General features: G+C 33.4%; 1 protein-coding gene across 1 annotated transcript in view; it reads right to left on the reverse strand.

The window, feature by feature from the left end:
- Positions 1-19,538, reverse strand: part of LOC136025850 (protein crumbs-like) — an 81,332-nt gene that overhangs the window by 31,606 nt on the left and 30,188 nt on the right. The window contains exons 4-6 of the mRNA XM_065701874.1: positions 12,654-12,856; positions 5,329-5,482; positions 1,909-2,051 (exon numbers count right to left, since the gene is read on the reverse strand). Of these exons, the coding sequence (XP_065557946.1) occupies positions 1,909-2,051; positions 5,329-5,482; positions 12,654-12,856 (500 nt within the window). The remainder of the gene's footprint in view (positions 1-1,908; positions 2,052-5,328; positions 5,483-12,653; positions 12,857-19,538) is intronic.

Consider the following 19,538-nt stretch of genomic DNA (forward strand, 5'->3'; position numbering starts at 1 on the left):
GTTTTGAGAGCCAGAACGGAGCTTATGACAGGGGACAGCTAACTTTTCTCCGGTTTTTATGGTATAGCAAATTTCCTCACAACAGATGTTTAAAGTGACCGAGTCTTGGACACCGTGTACTAGTAGCTGGTAAGGCACTTTAAATTTGCTCAGTACTTTATAACAAGTGTATTGATACAGCATCGTGTCAATTTTTCCCCACTCAGTTTTGATAAAGTTTTTTGTTGTTGTACGGGTGGTAGTAAATTGAAAAGGGACACTGTAAGATAAGTCTAAATGGTCGCTACAGATATGTCCGGAGTCAACGCTTATATTTTTCATCAGTAGGAGCTTTGTTATCACATGATCAATATTACTGGTAAAGCCACTATCGTGCATATATGTAAACTGCTGATCTTTGTCACAAAAGGATAAACCATCCGGGAGTGTTGATTGAAGGATTCTTTTAGTTTACCAGGTAAGAAGGGATTGTACTGGAAGTCTCCACAACTCAAAAAGCGTCTGTTGCCGATTATACACAAGAGTCTGCTTAAACGGCTACATGCTTTGGATAGCGTTTATCAGAACGATCATTATTCAGGTTTGTTTGAAAATATACATTGATGAGGAAAAAGCTAGTTGGCCCAACAAATTCCACTGAACTTTAGAAGTCGCACGACTCGTACAGCCTACAGGGGATCTGGTCATCGACTGTAACAGCAGTGCCACCACTAGGTCTTCCATGCACAAATTGTAAATTGAAATATACAAATTCAACAAATTACACTGTGGTTTAAACCAAAACATGAATTATTTTCCAGCTTTTTTGAGTAGTGCACACTAAGGTCTACGAGCTGTAAGGTTACTCAGTCGCTTAAAATTTTGGTGATCACTGCTCAAGGTTATAAATTTCGCTCAATCATACCCACCTTAGCACCACCCCTGCAATTAGGGTACAAAGTTTAGGCCCTTGCGAGTTCTTTTTACTGGAAAAAAAATTGACAAATCAACGAGTAAATACAGGCAAAAGCAAAAAAAAAAAAATGGAAGGTAATCAGAGCCGCATCCAGGACTTTTTTGGGGGGTAGGGGGCTTACAACAGACTTTTTCCGGGGGGAAGGGTTACAAAAAAATTTAAAAACGTATCAAAATTTGTTTATATTCATTTGTGTTACACCGTTTACGAGTCAGACAAACATTTTGGGGGAGAGGAGGTCAAGTCCCCTACCACCACCCCCTCCAAGATACGAACTTGAATCAAGTACACTTTTAATGAAAAAGCATACACCAATAAAATCTCTTTTTTTCTATTTGTCTATTCATGCTTAGATTTATGAAAAACAAAAACAGGTTCCGAAGTTCTTAACAGAAACTTAGTTAGAAATTTAAAAATTGTCTTCTATAAGAATAAAGTTGCATCTTCTTGTTCTAGTCTGGTTTCTAAGATATGTAGAGGTTTTTTCTGTCCAAAAGGCGTTATATCCTCTTATCTCACTATGAGATTGTTGTAAATCAGAATTTTTTTTTTACCGTACCTTAGCGGCTTAAAAAATAATAATTTTCCACATTGCTATTTTAATTCTACTAATTACTTACCATGATACACAGTCTTATGAGCCCAGCACTGGAGCGAAAACTATATAAGTTTTTTTGGCTATCTTTACCTTGAGGATCATTCCTTTTTATTCAAATTGTGATAACTAGGTTGGAACCTTAGTTACCAGACTTTAAAGGTGCAGCTTTATCCAGTGTGCTGTCTCGAAAGCAATACTGTCACAGCGTTTCAAATAAGTACCTTTTAATAACAGTCAAAAGATCCTAAATCTATTTTTTAATTCTACTCCTTTCCTGCAAAATGTATATTTTGTTACACACTATCGTTTCACTTATCTTAGTGTTTCTTGAACGGGAAAAAATCATGGAGCTTACCAATACATTCTCCTCGCTGACAGCCTCTGTATGGGTCACCTGATGATCCAGATTCACAGGCACAGACTGGAAGAAGACCTCTAAAAACGCACCGAGCATTTGCTCCACATTGTGCAGTACAACCATCACTCTGTCGATTGAAACTAAAAATATTGTAAAATGTGCATTGTTTGATGTTATACAATACAAAATGCAATATTAAATATTGGTATTTGAATGTATTTCAGTATTAAATGTATATTTTAATATATATTTGTATCAATTCATTGATAAAAGGCCGAGAAAGTGGGACTTGCGGACCGCAAGTCCGACTTTCTCTCACATTCACCACAAGTTGCAGTGAATGTCAGTAGGACAAATAGTATGGCCATATCTGACATTCCCTTGATACTGAAATATAAAGACAAAGCAATTGAGCAGGTCAAAGAATTTAAGAGTCTGTTGAGCTGGATTTAATGTCATTGTGAAATAGCAAATGAAATCAAGAAGAGAATCGGACGAGCGATACCCTTCAAGAAGCTGAAACCTGTCTGGTGCAGCAGTAAATAAATTCTGCGCTCAAAAGCACCGAGTCTTAAATAGCAATGTGATATCCATTATCCTCTATGTTAGCAAATGCTGGAAATTAAACGTCCAACTGGAAAAAAAACTGCCTTAGTTTTTGAGAACATGTAGCTTAGAAGGATCCCGAACATTTCATGGCAGGAATGGGTTCCCAGCATAGAAGTCCGTCTGTGAACCGGTCAGCCATTAGTTACTGGCTTCCTAATAAATAGGCGATGGACTTACCTTGGCAGCGTCCCTTATGCCAGAGAATTGACTACCAAAAGAATTTTATGACTGGCAACCCGAGGTAGGAGGCAAAAAAGGTCGAACAAGACACACTCTACGACAGCAGTGCGACTGAACCATAAGGAGGGTTGAGCTGTCTCTTCACCCAGAGTAGGTTGTTTTGTTTTCCATTTTTTTGTTTGTTTACTTTTGTTGTTTTTTTTTCCATTTTTTTTCAATAATGACATACAAAAATTATTTGTATATTTTTCAAAAGCTAACCCACATTTGTATAATACAAAGAACATTAACAAAACAGCCACAATGACCTATAATCTTCAACAGCCTATACTTTGGAATATAAGAACCAATACTCTTGACATGAATAACATTTCAGACAACTCGATTTTTTTTTTATTCCGTATCTTTGTTATTATGAAAATGATGTTAATCCACATTTGTATAATACAAAGAACATTAACAAAACAGCCGGAATGACCTATAATTTTCAACAGCCTATACTTTGGAATATAAGAACCAATACTCTTGACATGAATAACATTTCAGACAACTCGATTTTTTTTTATTCCGTATCTTTGTTATTATGAAAATGATGTTCCAAAAATTAAGAACTGTAGAACTTAATCAGCAGAGAGACAGTTTATCATTTCATTACAAAAATCAATCAGAATCTTTAAAAAATTAGTCAGAATGTCTTAAAAATTATTTAAAATAGTAAAAACGAAGTCTTTGGCGAACCCCGAGCTTATGCTCTCCCATCTCCGTCTCTAGAAAACGAGAACCACATAGAGAACCCTAGAGAACTCTAGAGGTTCTCTAGAGAACTCTATATTCCAAGCGAATTTTATTGACCCATGTAAGAACTTTCACAAGCTAGAAGTAAATCTGAGTAGCCAGGAAAATTTAGCTACTCAAGTTGCTGTTTCAGTAAATTTTAATCTTTTTCATTTTATTTTCTATGCCTATACTCAAACTTTATTGTTTGTATATTTCTACTACTCCTATTACTACTAATGACAACACACTTCAGGAACAAGCCACCTGAGACCCAAACAGCTACGCATGACCCTCCTCCGTCTCAATCTATCCAAAGTCTCCTTCTTTACACCCTCACAGGAGGTACCAATTTCCCTCAAATCTTTCCTTACGACATCCTTTCACCCCGTTTGGGGACGAACTGCTTTTCTTGGGCCCTAGATGGCTCTCCGACAAAGACAATCTTTGGTAATCTGTCATTCTTCATTCGTAGAACATGTCCTAGCCATCTCAACCCCTTTCTCATTATAATCTTGGAAAATGGGTTTGAACCATATTTTTCGTACAGCTTACTGGTTGAAATACGGTCATTCAGACATGTACCCAATTCAATCCGTGTATAATTTCTCTTGAAAACATCTAACAAATCTTTCTTCGTCTTTTGGAGCGCCCATGCTGGGAAATAAAGCATATACATTCATATATTACACCATGATTACTATGTTCTATTCGTATAATTATATTTAAGCTATATATAACAGTCTCATAATTTATTTGCTAAATTAAAATAATGAAGCTGTAGAATTGGTTTTCGCTAAAACTGTGTTTTTGGTACCCATGCCAAGGCTCTTTTGGAACTAAAATCAAAGTAACTGTTTTCAAATATCAGAACCTGAAGGTATTCAAAATCAGGATTCACAGTGGCACACGAAATTTATGACTTACTTTATATCTTTTTGTATGACTTGTTTCCGCCCAATTCGGGCTCAACCTACTTTTGATGTGCTTCATTCCCTACATAAACGACCAAAAAGTGGAGTTTTTGGAAGCATATCATCATTTATCCACAAAATAACCCCCCCCCCCCCATTTTCCACCTTATGAAAAATACTATTGGGGGGGGGCACTAATCATTGAAGAACAACTTTTTTCGTATTCTGTTGAAAATTTGAAAAAAAACTACAAATTTGACACCTCCATCAATTCTTAGAACCATATTTTGCCCCCTCCCCTACCTAAATTTTGTTAAATTGACGCCATTTAGTCAGTCAAACGAGCATCTAAAACCATTCTGAGACAGCATGTAACGTAGAAACAAACAAAGCGGAGAAAACAGGATGGATTGATTGATAGGACTTGCATCGCTTGACATGGGATTTGACCAGTGGCGTAATTTCGTTAAAAGCTAGAGGGGGGGAGGACAAAGTTGGAGCCATTTTTTCTAAATCAACTGAAAATATAAATGAAAACTGAAAAATAAACCACATAAAACCATAAAGGCAAAGATATACTAAGGAAAACTAATTCATTTCAGTATGTGCTTGAATTATGCTAAGTTATCTTAGATTTGACAAGATTTTTGAAGAAAATAAAATTCAGCTGGGGGGTTAAAATAGGGTCTGGGGGAGTCCGAATTGAGGTTTGGTGAGGGGATAGTTGCTCCAATGCCCCATAACACATTACTCCCCTGGGTTTGCTTGTAAATTTATATTTCACTAACATTTCACAGAACACCCTTCGTATTACCGCAGTCATAACGCCTCCGCTAACTACGCTTCAATTATGTTGCCTTTCCATGGTTTTCTTAGGGTCAGATTTGAACAAAATCCTAAAGGATCATATTTGCTTAATTCTATAAAAATATATGCCTACCTTGAACTAGATTGTCTGGTCCTAAGAGAATTACTGCTGCCACCACCAATTCGGACACTGTCTCTTCCAAAGCCACTTGAAAATGTATTTCTGCTAGGAAATGAAGAAAAAGTATCTCTGAAGCTTTGTCTATTGGAAATCCTTCCCTGTGAGTCTAAAAATACAGATAAATTTCAATTTTCTACTTAAGAAAAAAACGAATTCTGAACTGACCAATCTTGGTTGGGTGATCTTAATTTACTTGATTTTTATTGGCTTTAAAGAATGGAAAATTATAATTACCGACCGTCGTTGCAAGATTTTAGACAATTTTCCAAGTTTCAAACGATTTAGAGAAAGTAATTTTGGAAGAAGGGAATAAAATGAACGTGCCGTGCCATCTGTTACTTTTCATTTGAAAGCTGTCATTGTGACAATAAAATTTCACAATAAAAAAAGTCTCAATATTTTTATTTTGCTTGGGCTAATATTTTATATTTAGGGTGATATGTCGTATTCTGGCTATTATTCAATTTATTTTTTTGGCTATTTATGTTAGCTATTGTATTATGTTTTTGGCAACCCTGCGATCCAAAAAGCCACATCTTTAAAAGAAAAGACAATTCGATGGCATTTTTTTGTGGCCTGAATATAATGAAGAATGAAAGATGACCATTTTGTCTACTAATACGATGCAACTGCTAGAAATTAAAGGGTATCTACACATTCTTAATTAGTTTAAAATTGACATTAAACTATTGTTATAAATAGAAGTAAGAAAAACAAAGTAAAGGCCAGTGAAATTTAAAAGAATAATTATTCTCTATAAATAATTAATAAATAATTAATTTTAAATGAATAATTTTTTAAACTATGTTTTAGAATAAATAAATAATCTTTTTGAATAGATAATTTTTGCTTTTGGTGTACTATTGATTGATTTTGTCTCTGCTTTTTTTTTGATAATAAATTACTATTTCAACTGTTATCGTGAATATTTCACCTTTATAAAATACAGAGCGTTTTCAGTCCATACCAAAGGGAAAAATTAAGAAGAGAAAAACCCGCAAAATAACTCTGAAAACTTAGATATAATTTATGTAACAAATATACGCAATAATATTAATATTTTGTACTATTAATAGCATTACGTAACCTTTTCAGTAAAACGTACGCAATAATCACGTTTTGGATTACAGACAAGTTGCTTGCAGAAGTTCGCATTTGAGACGTGTTCCAGCGATAATCTAGATTATCAATTCATAACCAAAATTGTAAAAATTGCGTTTTTGGTGACAATCCTGATTGTCAAACTCGGCTTTCCTTGACAGTCCCATAATCTCGATTGTTACTTAGATAAGGTGTTTTTAATCTCGACTGAAGGATTTATCACAGATTAAATAAAAAAAAAAACGAATTGTTTAAACAGAAAGTAAGGAGCAAAATTAAAACTTAAAACGAACATAAGTTATTCCGTATATGAAAGGAACTGTCCCCTCCCCAGTGTCCCGTTCTTTACGCTCAAGTTTTTTGATATTTTAGAAAGTAGAGTTGTGAGAAAGAGTCAAACTTTAGTGTAAAAGGCGGGGTGTTGAGGAGGGGACAGTTCCTTTCATATACGAAATAATCTCTGTTCAAGAAGAATAACAAGGGCAAGAGAAGACGAGCGGGTTTTAAGTTTTAATGTCACTCCTTCTTTCAGTTAAAAAAACTTGTTTTTTATTTAATTTATGAACGCTATTGAATTAATGCAGGTTTTTATTTTGGCTCACCGTACATGAATAAATAAAACAAAATTTACATATTAATTTTACTTTTTTTTTGGCTAAATGTCTTTCTAAAAGTTTTGATTGGACAATTTTAAGAAAAAAGTGGTGGGGGAGGGGGCCTAGCTGCCCTCCAGTTTTTGGGTACTTAAAAAGGCCACTAGAACTTTCAATTTTATTTCCGGACGTTTTTATTAGTAATAGATATACGTAACTTACACATTAACTTACGTAACGAATTTCTATGTTCGTATAATTTTATTACGTATCTGAAGGGGTTTGACCCCTCGTCAATACTTCAGTCTTTACACTAAGTTCCAATTTTTTTCCAATTCTTTAAGAATAACCCCTGAATCACAATGGCCGTTTAATTAGAATAAATAGCTCTTTTGAAATTACTAAAAATGCTTTAGCATAAAGAGTGAGGTATTGAAGAGGGGACAAACACCCCTCATATACGTCATAATTTCTGTTCATTCTAAATTTTAATGTTGCTCCTTACTTTCAGATGAAAAAACTTGTTTTTTGTTTAATTTCCGACTGTTTTTTAAATAATGCTGGAAAATCCAGAACCCCCTTCATAGAAATTCTCTTCCCCCATGATAAATTCCGTCATGAGAAGATCCTATCACGTAACCCCGTCCTTCAACGACCCCACCACCAGAAAACATCCCCCTGAAAGCGGCAGTTAACTTCCCAATAAGCAATACTATATTTAAACAATGAGCAAAGTTCATAACTTGCAGCTTATCCCCCGGGGACTGTGGGGATTAAGTCATCCTCAAAGACATTGTTATTAGATTTTTCGACTATGTTGAACAAAATGGCTATCTCAAATGTCGATCCAGTGACTTTGGGAAAAAATAATCATGGGAGGGGATCAAGTTTTCCTCCAATTTTTTTGTCACTTAAAAAGAGCATTAGGACTTTTAATTTCAGTTAGAATGAACCCTCTTGCGACATTCTAGGATCACTGGGTCGTAATGATCACCTCTGGGGAAGAAAAAATAAAAAATAAGCACGCATCTGGGATCTTTCATCTGGCAAAAAATACAAAATTCCACATTTTTTCAGATAGGAGCTTGAAACCCCCTGCAGTAGGGTTTTCTGATACGCTGAATCATGTTGAGTGATTTTCATTCTGTTACTTTTAGGGGGTGCTTCCCTCTTTTTTCGAAAATAAGGTACATTTTCTAAGGCTCGTATCTTTTGATGGGTAAGACTAAACTGATGAAACTTATATAGTTAAAATCAGCATAAAAATCCAATTCGTTTGATGTATACATTGGTATCAAAATTCCGTTTTTTAGAGTTTCGGTTACTATTGAACCAGCTCGCTCCTTACTACAGTTTGTTACCACGAACTGTTTGAAAATGGTAAACTTTTGGTACTTATGTATTAAACCAAACACAGTCGAGAAGTTTGCTGAATGTATGATCTCATAAAAATCGATTTTATAGCCACAAAGACAAATGACACAAAGACTAAGACAACTGTAACAGAAACCATTGGGTTTGCTTAATTTGGGCTTTATATTGGCGCATTAGGAAGGGGGAGTAAGGTTAGGTTACTTTACGCCCCCCCTCACCCTCTACTCTAATGTACAAATATGTAACCCAAATTATATTGATTATTATATTTTTATATCTTAAATAGTACAATTTAGTGTTATATTTTATTTTTTATATTTTAGTATTATATAAATAGTATGTTAATAGTAGTATTGTGTTTTAAAATAATGTATTATATTTTCATCATGTTTTGGTATATCTCATTATGATTAACCTAAGTTCACTTCTTGAGTGTGTTTGGTATAATACATAAGTACCAAATTTTCAATTTAGATTAAAGGGCATTAATTTCATGGGACCGAACTGAGAAAGCGTATGGATAGGAAATCAAAAAATCTGAAAAACAAAAAATTAAAAACTTGTTTTCAAAATAGACTAAAATGGAAGATTTTTTTCCTTAATAATCTGTTAATATAAGTGAAAACGAGGGCACAAGACGATCAAATTGACCAAAGTTGTAAATTCATAAATGAGAAATTTCTGTGATTTGAGTGAAACAAGTTCAAAAAATCAAGTTATATAAAGCCCAATCAGTTTGGCGCTTCTTCTTTCCGCTTCTATTCATTAGAATTTCGCTGTTATTCATTAAAAATTAGGTTCTACTTGTTAGTCCATTTTGAAAATGAGTTTGAAAAATTTATTGCATTTATTATCCTTGATTATTATTAAGGGTGAAATCTACAAATAGATTGGAGGCTTAGTTCACAAAAATTATTTGCCTCCATTAAATAAATTTGGTTGTACTCAAATATTATGGAATGATTTTACGAGTAATTTTTTTTAAATTTTCATTCTCTTATTTGAATGAATGTTGCAATGCATTAATATACTATCATGTATTAATAAACGAGTTTAAAAAAATTATTGCATTTATTCTTTTAGACTATTAATAAGGGTGGAATCTCCAAATAGATTGGAGGCTTAGTTCACAAAAATTATTTGCCTCCATTAAATAAACTTGGTTGTACCCAAATATTATGGAATGAATTTACGAGTAGAATTTTTTAGAATTTTCAGTCTCTTATTTGAATGAATGTTGCAATGTATTAATAAACTATCATGTATTAATGAACGAATTTAAAAAAAATTATTGCATTTATAATGTTAGACTATTAATAACGGTGGAATCTCCAAATAGATTTGAGGCTCAGGTTACAAAGGTTCATTGCCTCCATTTCTTAGATTTGGTTGTACCCAAATACTATGGAATGAGCTTACAAGTAAATTTAAAAAAAAAATTTATTCTCTTTTGAATTAATGTTACAATTTATTGATAAACTACCAAAATTGTGTGAAAGTGTAAAATTTGACCCCTGTTTTTCAGGATTAAAAAGGAGGATTTTAAGCCTAATCTGTTAGCCTTAAGTTACGCACACATAGGGTTATAGCCCTAGCAGTGGTACCAATTTACGAAAATATATTAGGGGGAGGGGGACAAAATTTTTTTTTCAGAATCTAGGGGTAAAATTGTTTTTGTTTTTTTCACTAAAAACAAAAAAATAGTATTTTTCAATGAAAATACCTAAAAAGGTATTTTTCTATGAAAAAAATGTATTTTTTTTATATCTTGAAGAGCAAAAAGCTCAAAGGGGCTAATGCTTCCCCCTGCCTCCCCCTCCCCACCTAATCAGTGCCACTGAGTCTAGACAATGTACACAACTTTGTTTACTTCTTTTTTTTTCAATATGTCAATTGAAACAATAATGATGAGAAATAAGTACAAAATATGTTCAAAACAACAAAATCAACAGATTTGTGTTAACTGCCATCAGACTTTTCCCTCCTGGAAGCAGCAGCATTTATGCCAAACTAAGCGTTATAAAAGTTAAGCTTCCAAGAATGCAGACTTAATATATTAGTAAAAATGTGTTATAAATTAAAATAAATTCTAAATATTGCTTGCAATTCTAGTCAAATCAGTGGAATTGAGATTTTTAAAACTATAATCAAAATAAACTAGACTAAACTAAATTTAAGAAAAAAATTCTTCTTACCGAAATTAAAAAAGGTATAACTTTTACAAGAAATCTGTGTTTTTTTTTGTATATCTTAATCAATTTCTTAATAAATGTTTTGTTTAGAAAATTTTTGATTTTTGATTTTTTTTTTTAATTTTTTAGGTACATATGGTTTTACAAAGTTCCAAGTAACTAATTCAGCAATCAGATTTCATTTTTACCCTCTTAAACAAGAATTTACTTTACTTTTATATATTTACTTTATATTTATATATTTACTTTGTATATTTTGTTTTACTTTATATTTTACTTTATATTTATATATTTACTTTATTCTTAATTTACATTATATTTTTCTTAAAAAGAATTTATAGAAAGATACATAAAAAAAGAATTTAAGCTATGTTTATCAAACAGGTGGGGTCAAGAATACGAGCCTTTTTTTTCTATTCTGGAATTTAAAGATCATATTTCGTATAGGCCACTTTACAAAAGTGGGAGAAAATCACTGTCCTATGCCTCTGTCTTAAAAAGTTTGCTATAAAAGTATTAGTTTATATTTGTACCGCCAATCACCGCAATTTTCTTTTTGTCAATCACTTAAATCGTTAAAATACCAAGGACACTAAAAATGAAATATAATCATTCGAATTGGTAAAGTGAAAACTTACAAAATCCTCTTTATTTACAAATATTAGAAAAAAGTCAGGAACTCAATTTTTAATTAAAACACCCACAAATACCCTTATGCAATTTTTCGTGACAGAGGATACCAAGGGTAAAAACAAATAACATGAGTAAACATCAGCTAAAGTTAAGCTGAAAACTGAGATGGCGCCGAGGGACAGAAGGTGTGATTTTCCTTTGAAGATGTTGTTGTCTTTGGAAATCCAGAGTGTCAACTTATATCGAAGAAAATCGCTGTCAAATTTAACTAAATAGTCTTACATTTTCATTTCCGAGATTCAACATGGCAACACTGACGAAAGTTATGGAACTTCAAAAATTACTTTAAAAAACAAAAAAGAACAAAATATCTTATAAGATCTTATTTTTCAGGTATGGATACACCTAAGATTTAGCCGGGGGGGGGGGCTATTTTTGTTTTGATACCTTTGGTACTTAAAGCACAACCCTAATTTACAATGCCCTAATTTATGAAAGGTCCTTTTATTACAATCACAAAATACGAATCACCTAGCCTTGAAATTTGTCTTCCAAAAACGGTTTCTTGTATTTTGATTGCAAAATATGGACTATCCATGAATTGGTTGCCAACTATGTAATATGCGACTGACTAAAACACGCCTTGATTATCATATGTTAGGTAATGAAGACATTTTTTCGGTTATCTGTTATTTTAGAGAAAAATTTTTGTAAGTTTTCTAGTAAAACATTAAACCCTAAATGAAACAAATTTACCATAAACTTAGTAAATCTATAAAACAATGTTAGTATTATTATTGCGTTTTCTTTGTATTGTTCAATTTAATTTAGGAAAAGAAGTAAAACTTCTGGAAAATGAATAAATTTACGTAAATTTAGTTAATAAGTCTAGATGAATTATTGTATTTAAAGCGAGCTATTTTATAAATGGTGCAAAATTTTTAAAAAATTATTGGAACTGGTGTATCACAACATCTTGATATTTTTATACTTCTTCTCAGAAATTTCTTGTAATCTCTCAGAAAATAAAAAAAATAGTAATTAGCCTACGCCAAAATTTATTGGTTTTGGTTTGATAAATAGTACAATCCATAAATATGTGTTTATTTCCAGTTGGTAATAGGGTTTCAATCTGGAGGTGGGCCGTAATTACCCAGTTAGATCTTGAAATATAGCTTTTGTTTGGTATTTTCAGTAACATAGTCGAAAAAAAATTCCCCTTACATCCTGAAAAAATACTTTTTTTGTGTGTTCGTTAAAAAAAAAAAGAAACCTTCTCCGATATTTCCAAGAATTGGCACCCGTGATTGAAAAATACTAATTTTTTCCAGTATAGTATTTACATTACTTTGAGCCAGCTACTTTAGATTGGAACCATTCTTACCATCATCGGAGACAAATGCTTGAGGCCTCTGGACTTCTCTAGTACATCGTGTGAAAGGGTCACCAGTATAACCAGTTGGACATTTGCATAATGTCCTATGTGATTTTACCTCACAAACTGCGTCAATGCCACAAACGTTCTGGTCACAAGGGTTTACACATTTGTTAGCAGCACATACTTGGTTATCACGGCATTCAGATTCTCTGAAATGGAGAGAAAGCTAAAAATAAGGAAATTAACCCAGAGCGACCTCTGTCACACGTATACATTAGTATAGATGGATCTACCCCAGCCATGTACACAAGATTTTATTTTTTTATGGGGGGAGGGAGAGGGGGAGGTAGAAATAAGAAAAACTATTTTGTTTAATGATATCTAGAAAATTCAGGATTTTTTCACAAAGCATCCCTTTTCCTATTTCTGATTTCCCTGACTTGGTTATCTACTTTCAAAGATTGTGTACAAAATGTGACACACACCACGCTTGACGGAAACCCTCCACGTGTTGTGCGAAGTGTACCTCACAAGACGGAAAGAGGTCGGGTGTGATGGAAGTGTGCCAAGCGCAAAGAAACAAATAGCTCTCAGCAATGTACGCCAAGTCGCCAAGTGGTGGAAAGTAGAGAGGACGCTTTGGCTTTCTATATTCTCATAACCATCAAAAATTTTGCTTGGAATAAAATTTATTTTTTACAGAAAATAATGTTAAGAAAGTTCTTTTTTCGTTGAAGCCACTTTTTGTCGCTTTTCCTACAGAACACGCATAAGCCTGTCCAGTAATACATCCAAATAATCCGAAAAAGGATTTTTTGAACTTGCATGTTTCTAGAATTTTTAATCACTGTGTGACAATAAATCCCATAAAAATTCCGAAAATCTGGGAGCCAGAATACAATATTGTGTTTGTAAGGTCTGACTTTCCCTTCTAATGGGTTCACGAATTCTCCGATATTTTTTTGTTTATTCTCATGTTGTACCTGAAAATACCGGAAATCTTGAGGCTAGTGCCGATCCAGAATCTGGAAGTAAATTCTGAGTAGGAAAGCTTGACCTTTAATGTCTTATAGAACTCCTTGGCATTAGTCAAGAATTCGTTTGACGGTCATTTAGGTTTTGCTAGAAAAAAAAAACATTTTTTACTAGGATACGCAGGAAAATGATTTTGAGAGTTAGTAGAATTAAAAAAAAATCTTCCAAGATAAGTAAACTGAATTTTGGTCTGGTGACAACACTCCCCGTTTCATTACATTTTACGGACAAAATGCTAATTGAAAAACGGACTTTGCGATACTGCGTTGAAAAAAAAGTTCTCGTGATTTCGTTGGATGACTAACTTCCCGTTTTGTTCGTAGAACTCCAAGTAGAAATAAGGCTTAATTCCATTCCTTTGAGTAATCTAAACATCAGTGAGTCAAATTACAACTTATATGGGTTGCCGTGTATATTTTAGAAGAAGTATTTTTAAATTTTTTGTCGACTTTTTTGGTATCCCACAGCAGAAGAACAAAAAAATCATCTTTATTTTTCATGTTCTAGATTAATTATGTCCTGTGTTTGCAATTTTCTATTTGGCTTAACCCGTTTTTGCCATTTCCATGAGATCGTATTTAGCGAAACTTCATCAACTTGTACTACTTTTTTGAAAATTATGAGGTCATGTTATCGTGATATAAGTAACTGGGCGTATTCTCCATTTGCATAATCTAACTCGAGCTAAAAAGAAGACTTTTAGCGTTGTAATGGGGAACGCCTTTTTGTAGAAAGATTCGGACAAAGAAAGTCTACAAAAATAGCAGTCTCCACCTCGGTAATCTGAGATGATTTTGTTTATAGTATGTACTATACTAACTATACAAAAATATAATGATAATCTATAAATAATAACATAATATAACATCTGTAATAACATATAAATTAATTGTGTTAATATTAACATATTTACCATATAAATTCTAATTTTACAGGTATAACATTTACAATGTGATATGTATATGTATATGTATACCATGTATGCAAATATATGCGTACAACACAATACATACAAATATACTTGTTAAAAATATGATATATGAATGCATATATATTTGGTAGTCCTTGAGCTAGTAGTACTGAAGCACAATGTTACCAGACACCTTGTATAGAATGGCTGAGGTGAACAAGAAAAATTACCTGAAAACAACATTGACGAAACAAAAATGTAGTAAATATACAATTATCAAATAAAATTTGTTGATTTATATAAGTCAATGCGCAACCACCTCAAGAAGTACCCAAATGTTAAAAAAAGCGTCCGAGTGACAACAATGTCGAAACATTGCTTATCCCTAGCTCCCAATCATAGTTCGTCTTCCCAACTTCGTATTAAGAAGACACATACCTGCAATTAGTGTATAATGGTCTACAAATAGCTGGGAATCCTTCTAACTTTCATAATTACTTTTAAAGAAATGCCATTAACACTTTTCTGTTTTGGCTACGATGAAAATAACCGCAGTCCCTCTATCTCCGTAAACGCTTTAATGCTTTTTTTGGCGTTAAAGATTGTTTCGGTGTTACCTCGTTGTGTAACCAAATCTAAATGCCTGAACCAATGACACTAACGCTCTAGTCAATGGCAAATGGACTGGATTGTGCTATATAAAAATATTTAAGTACATTTTCAAACAGTAGGTTGTACGAAAAATGTGGTTCAACCCCGCTTTCTAGGGCTATAATGAAAGAAAGGTTGAGATGGCTAGGCCACGTTCTACGGATGAAGGATGACAGATTACCGAAGATTGTCCTTTTTGGCCAACCGTCTGGGGCTACACGGAAAGCAGGTCGTCCTCGTCTGGTTTGGGAGGATGTCATAAATAAAGATTTATAGGAAATGCAAACTTCCTGGGAGGGTGTAAAGAGGGAAGCTTTAAATAGATTAGGTCGGAGGAGGAACGTGCGTAGCTGTGTTGGCCTCAGGTGGCTGGGTGCTGCAGTGAGTTATTAGTAGTAGTAGTAGTAGCTCGGCTTATTTCTTTAATTATTAAAAAATTCTACTCCTTGCCCAGCATAAATAAAATTATTTAGCACCGAAAGAATAGGCTTTGCTGCCATATTTACACCGTATTCCAAAGAAACAAAAATTACACCGTATTCCAAAGAAAAAGGAAATTAAATAGTTGGGAATAAACATGAGCAACTTACCGAGCAGAATAAAAAAAGTTCAAACTAAGCTTATAATGCTAATTTAGATTTATTAAAAGGTATATAGTAATTGAACGTTTAATTTTTAATTCGATCATTTTCTGAAACTATTTATTAACCTTTGTTCTGAAATTTAAAATAATTAAATTTACGAGCTCCTGTCCACATTCAATGCCCAAACAAGTAATAAATCTACATAGAGGCTTATGCAGGGCCGATACGAATACCCCTATTGACCTGTGGCACGAAAAGAGAGGGGATTAAAACATATATTCTAATTTCTAGTAGGAGAAACTTTGTAGTTCCTTTCAATTTGTTCGCTAAAAATACCAACAAAAAGATTTTTCTCAAAATTTTGGCGCGAGCGAATGTCAGTGATTTTTGCTTCTAGTCTGTGTTTTAGTATGTAAGGCTTTCAACTTCATTATGAGTGGATTGACAGAACTTTTACCACAATAAGATGTTTGAAAACTTATTTAACTATTTTATTTAACTCAATTAAAAATTGTATAAATTTTTTGACATAATTCCTTTTGATACTATTTATTTAAATCAATTAAAAATTGTATAAATTTTGTGATACAATTATTTTACACTATTTATTTAACTCAATTAAAAATTGTATCGATTTTATGAGGCTTCTGAATGGTCAAAAAGGACTCCTACAGAGTTTTCAGTACCGCTTCGGAGACTTCCCCCTAAAAATACCCCTGCGGACAATACCCAATCCACATGTCCCATATGTAAAATTGATCAGCCACAAGGAAAGTAGGACAAATTAAAAGAATGAAGAAAAGAAGGGATGCTGGAATATCTACCTAGATTTCAAAATAACGTAGAATATATAGTGTAGAATATCGTATCGGACTTGTTTTCATTCCTTTTAATTCTTTTTTGTGTGTTTTTGGTGGACTGGGGCTATAGCCTTTGGAACTTCATAAAAGGGATTAAAGAGTGAAGCTATGAATAGATTAGTGTGTAGGAGGAGTGTGGGTAGCTGTGTGCTTTAGACAGCTTGGTACTGCACTGGGTAGTTGTTAACAGTAGTAGTACCACAGTGAAACCTGAGTTTATATTGACAAAGTTAGCAAGTAAACAATGATTTCTTTTTTAATTTATTGAATAAAAGTAAACAAGTTTTTCCAACTGAAAGTAAGGAACAACATTAAAACTTAAAACGAACGGAAATTATTACGCATATGAGGGGGTCGCCCCCTCGTCAATATCTCTCTCTTTACGCTGAAGTTCGATTTTTGCTCCAATCCTTTAAGAATGAGCCCTGAATCACAAAGGCCGTTTAATTAGAATAAATAGCTGTTTTGAAGGTACTAAAAATGCTTTAGCGTAAAGAGCGAGGTGTTGACGACGTAATAATTTCTTTTCGTTTTAATTTTTATTGTTGCTCCTTGTTTTCAACTGAAAAAACTTTTTTTTAGTTTATTCTGATCATTTTTAAATAATGCTGGGAAATCCGGCACCCCCTTCATGAAAAATTATCTTCCTCCTTGAAAAATTCGTCCATGGAAAGATCTTTCAACGTAACCCTCTCCCATCTCTCGCCATCCTTCCAACAGAAAAATCCTCCCTGAAAACGTCTGTATACTTCTCAATAACAAATACTAAATGTAAACAATGAACAAAGTTCATAATTTGCAGCCCTTCGGCCAGGGACTGCGGGGGATTAATCCGTCCTCTAAGACATGGTTACTAGGTTTTCACTATGCTGAACAAAATGGATATCTTGGTATTTTATTCCGGTGACTTTGGGACAAAAATCAGCGTAGGAGGGGGCTTATCTGCCCTCCAATTTTTTGGTCACCTTAAAAGAGCACAATAACTTTCAACTTTTGTTCGAATGAGTCCTTTTGGGACATTCTAGGACCACTGGGTTGATACGATCTCCCCTGGAAAGAAAAACAAATAAATCCGCATCCGGACCTTTCTTCTGGCAAAAAATAAAAAATTCCAAATTTGTAGATAGGAGCTTGAAACCTCTTCAGCAAGGTTCTCTGATACGCCGAATCGGATGGTGTAATTTTCAATAATGACTTTTATAATAATATGACTTTTAGGGGGTGTTTCCTCCTTTTTCGAAAATAAGGTAACTTTTCTCAGGCTCATAACTTTTGATGGGTAAGACTAAAATTGATGAAACTTATTTATTTAAAATCAGCATAAAAATTTAATTCTTTTGATGTATCTATTGATATCCAAATCCATTTTTTTGAGTTTCGGTTACTTTTGAGCCGGGTCGCTCCTTACTTACAGTTCGTTAACACGAACTATTTGATTGAATTTTTTTTTTTTACATAGGTCCCTGTTAATTAGCCAAGTTTATTATTATTCGATGGTATCATTTCTATTTTATTATTATTTTTCTTGTTATTATTCTAAGTTTATTTTATTACTCTTCTTTGAAATTAAGGTTCGACTTTCGTTGCGGGATGGCCCTGTGGTTGACCCAGGCTTTAAAATTATTAAATAAAAAAAACAAGTTTTTTTAAATGAAAGTAAGGAGCGACATTAAAACTTAAAACGAACAGAAATTACTCCGTATATGAAAGGGGCTTTTCCTCCTCGACACCCCGCTCCTTACGCTAAAGTTTTTTATTGTTTTAAAAAGTAGAGTTGCGAGAAAGAATCAAACTTTAGCGCAAGGAGCGGGGTGTCGAGGAGGAAAAGCCCCTTTCATATACGGAGTAATTTCTGTTCGTTTTAAGTTTTAATGTCGCTCCTTACTTTCATTTAAAAAAAACTTGTTTTTTTTATTTAATTTCTGAAAGTTTTTTAATTAATGCATGTCTGATTTTGGCTCTCCGTACATAAATTATTAAAATGAAATTTGCATATTAATTCTTTTTTTGGCTAAATGGCTTTCTCTTAGTTTTGATCAGACGATTTTGAGAAATAAGGGGTGGGGAAGGAGGTCTTGTTGCCCTCCAATTTTTCGGTTACTTAAAAAGGCACCTAGATCTTTTATTCTTAACGAACGTTTTTATTAGTAAAAAAAATACGTAACTTAAGAATTAACTTACGTAACAAACTTTTATATTCTTATATTTTTGATTATATATATGAGGGGGCTGGTCCCCTCGTTAATACCTCGCTCTTCACACTAAATCTTGTTTTATCCCAATTCTTTAAGAATGACCCCTGAATCAGAAAGGCCGTAGAATAAATAGTTGAAATTATTAAAAAAAATTTTAGCATAAAGAGTGAAGTGTTTATCTCCTCCTAAATACCTCGCTCTTTATGCTAAAGTATTTTTAGAACCCCTCATATGCGTAATAATCTCTGCTCCTCTTTAAGTTTTAATGCTTCTCCTTACTTTCGATTGAAAAAACTTTTTCATGTTTATATTTTCATTATTTTTTTATAGTAATGCTAGAAAGTCCTGCGCCCTTTTCATTGAATTTCTCTTCCCCCATGAAATATTCCTCCAAGGAAAGATCCTCCCATATAGCCCCCTCCCCTGAACCCCACACCCAAACCAAAAAAATCCCCCTGATAACGTCGGTACACTTCCCAGTAACCATTACTGTATGTAAACATTGGTCAAAGTTTGTAACTTGCAGCCCCTCCCCCAGGGACTGTGGGGGGTAAGTCATCCCCAAAGACATAGTTATTATGGTTTTCGACTATGCGGAACAAAATGGCTATCTCAAAATTTTGATCCGTTGACTTTGGGAAAAAAATGAGCGTGGG

Source organism: Artemia franciscana, chromosome 4 (genome assembly GCF_032884065.1).
Source record: "Artemia franciscana chromosome 4, ASM3288406v1, whole genome shotgun sequence".
NCBI lineage: Eukaryota > Metazoa > Arthropoda > Branchiopoda > Anostraca > Artemiidae > Artemia > Artemia franciscana.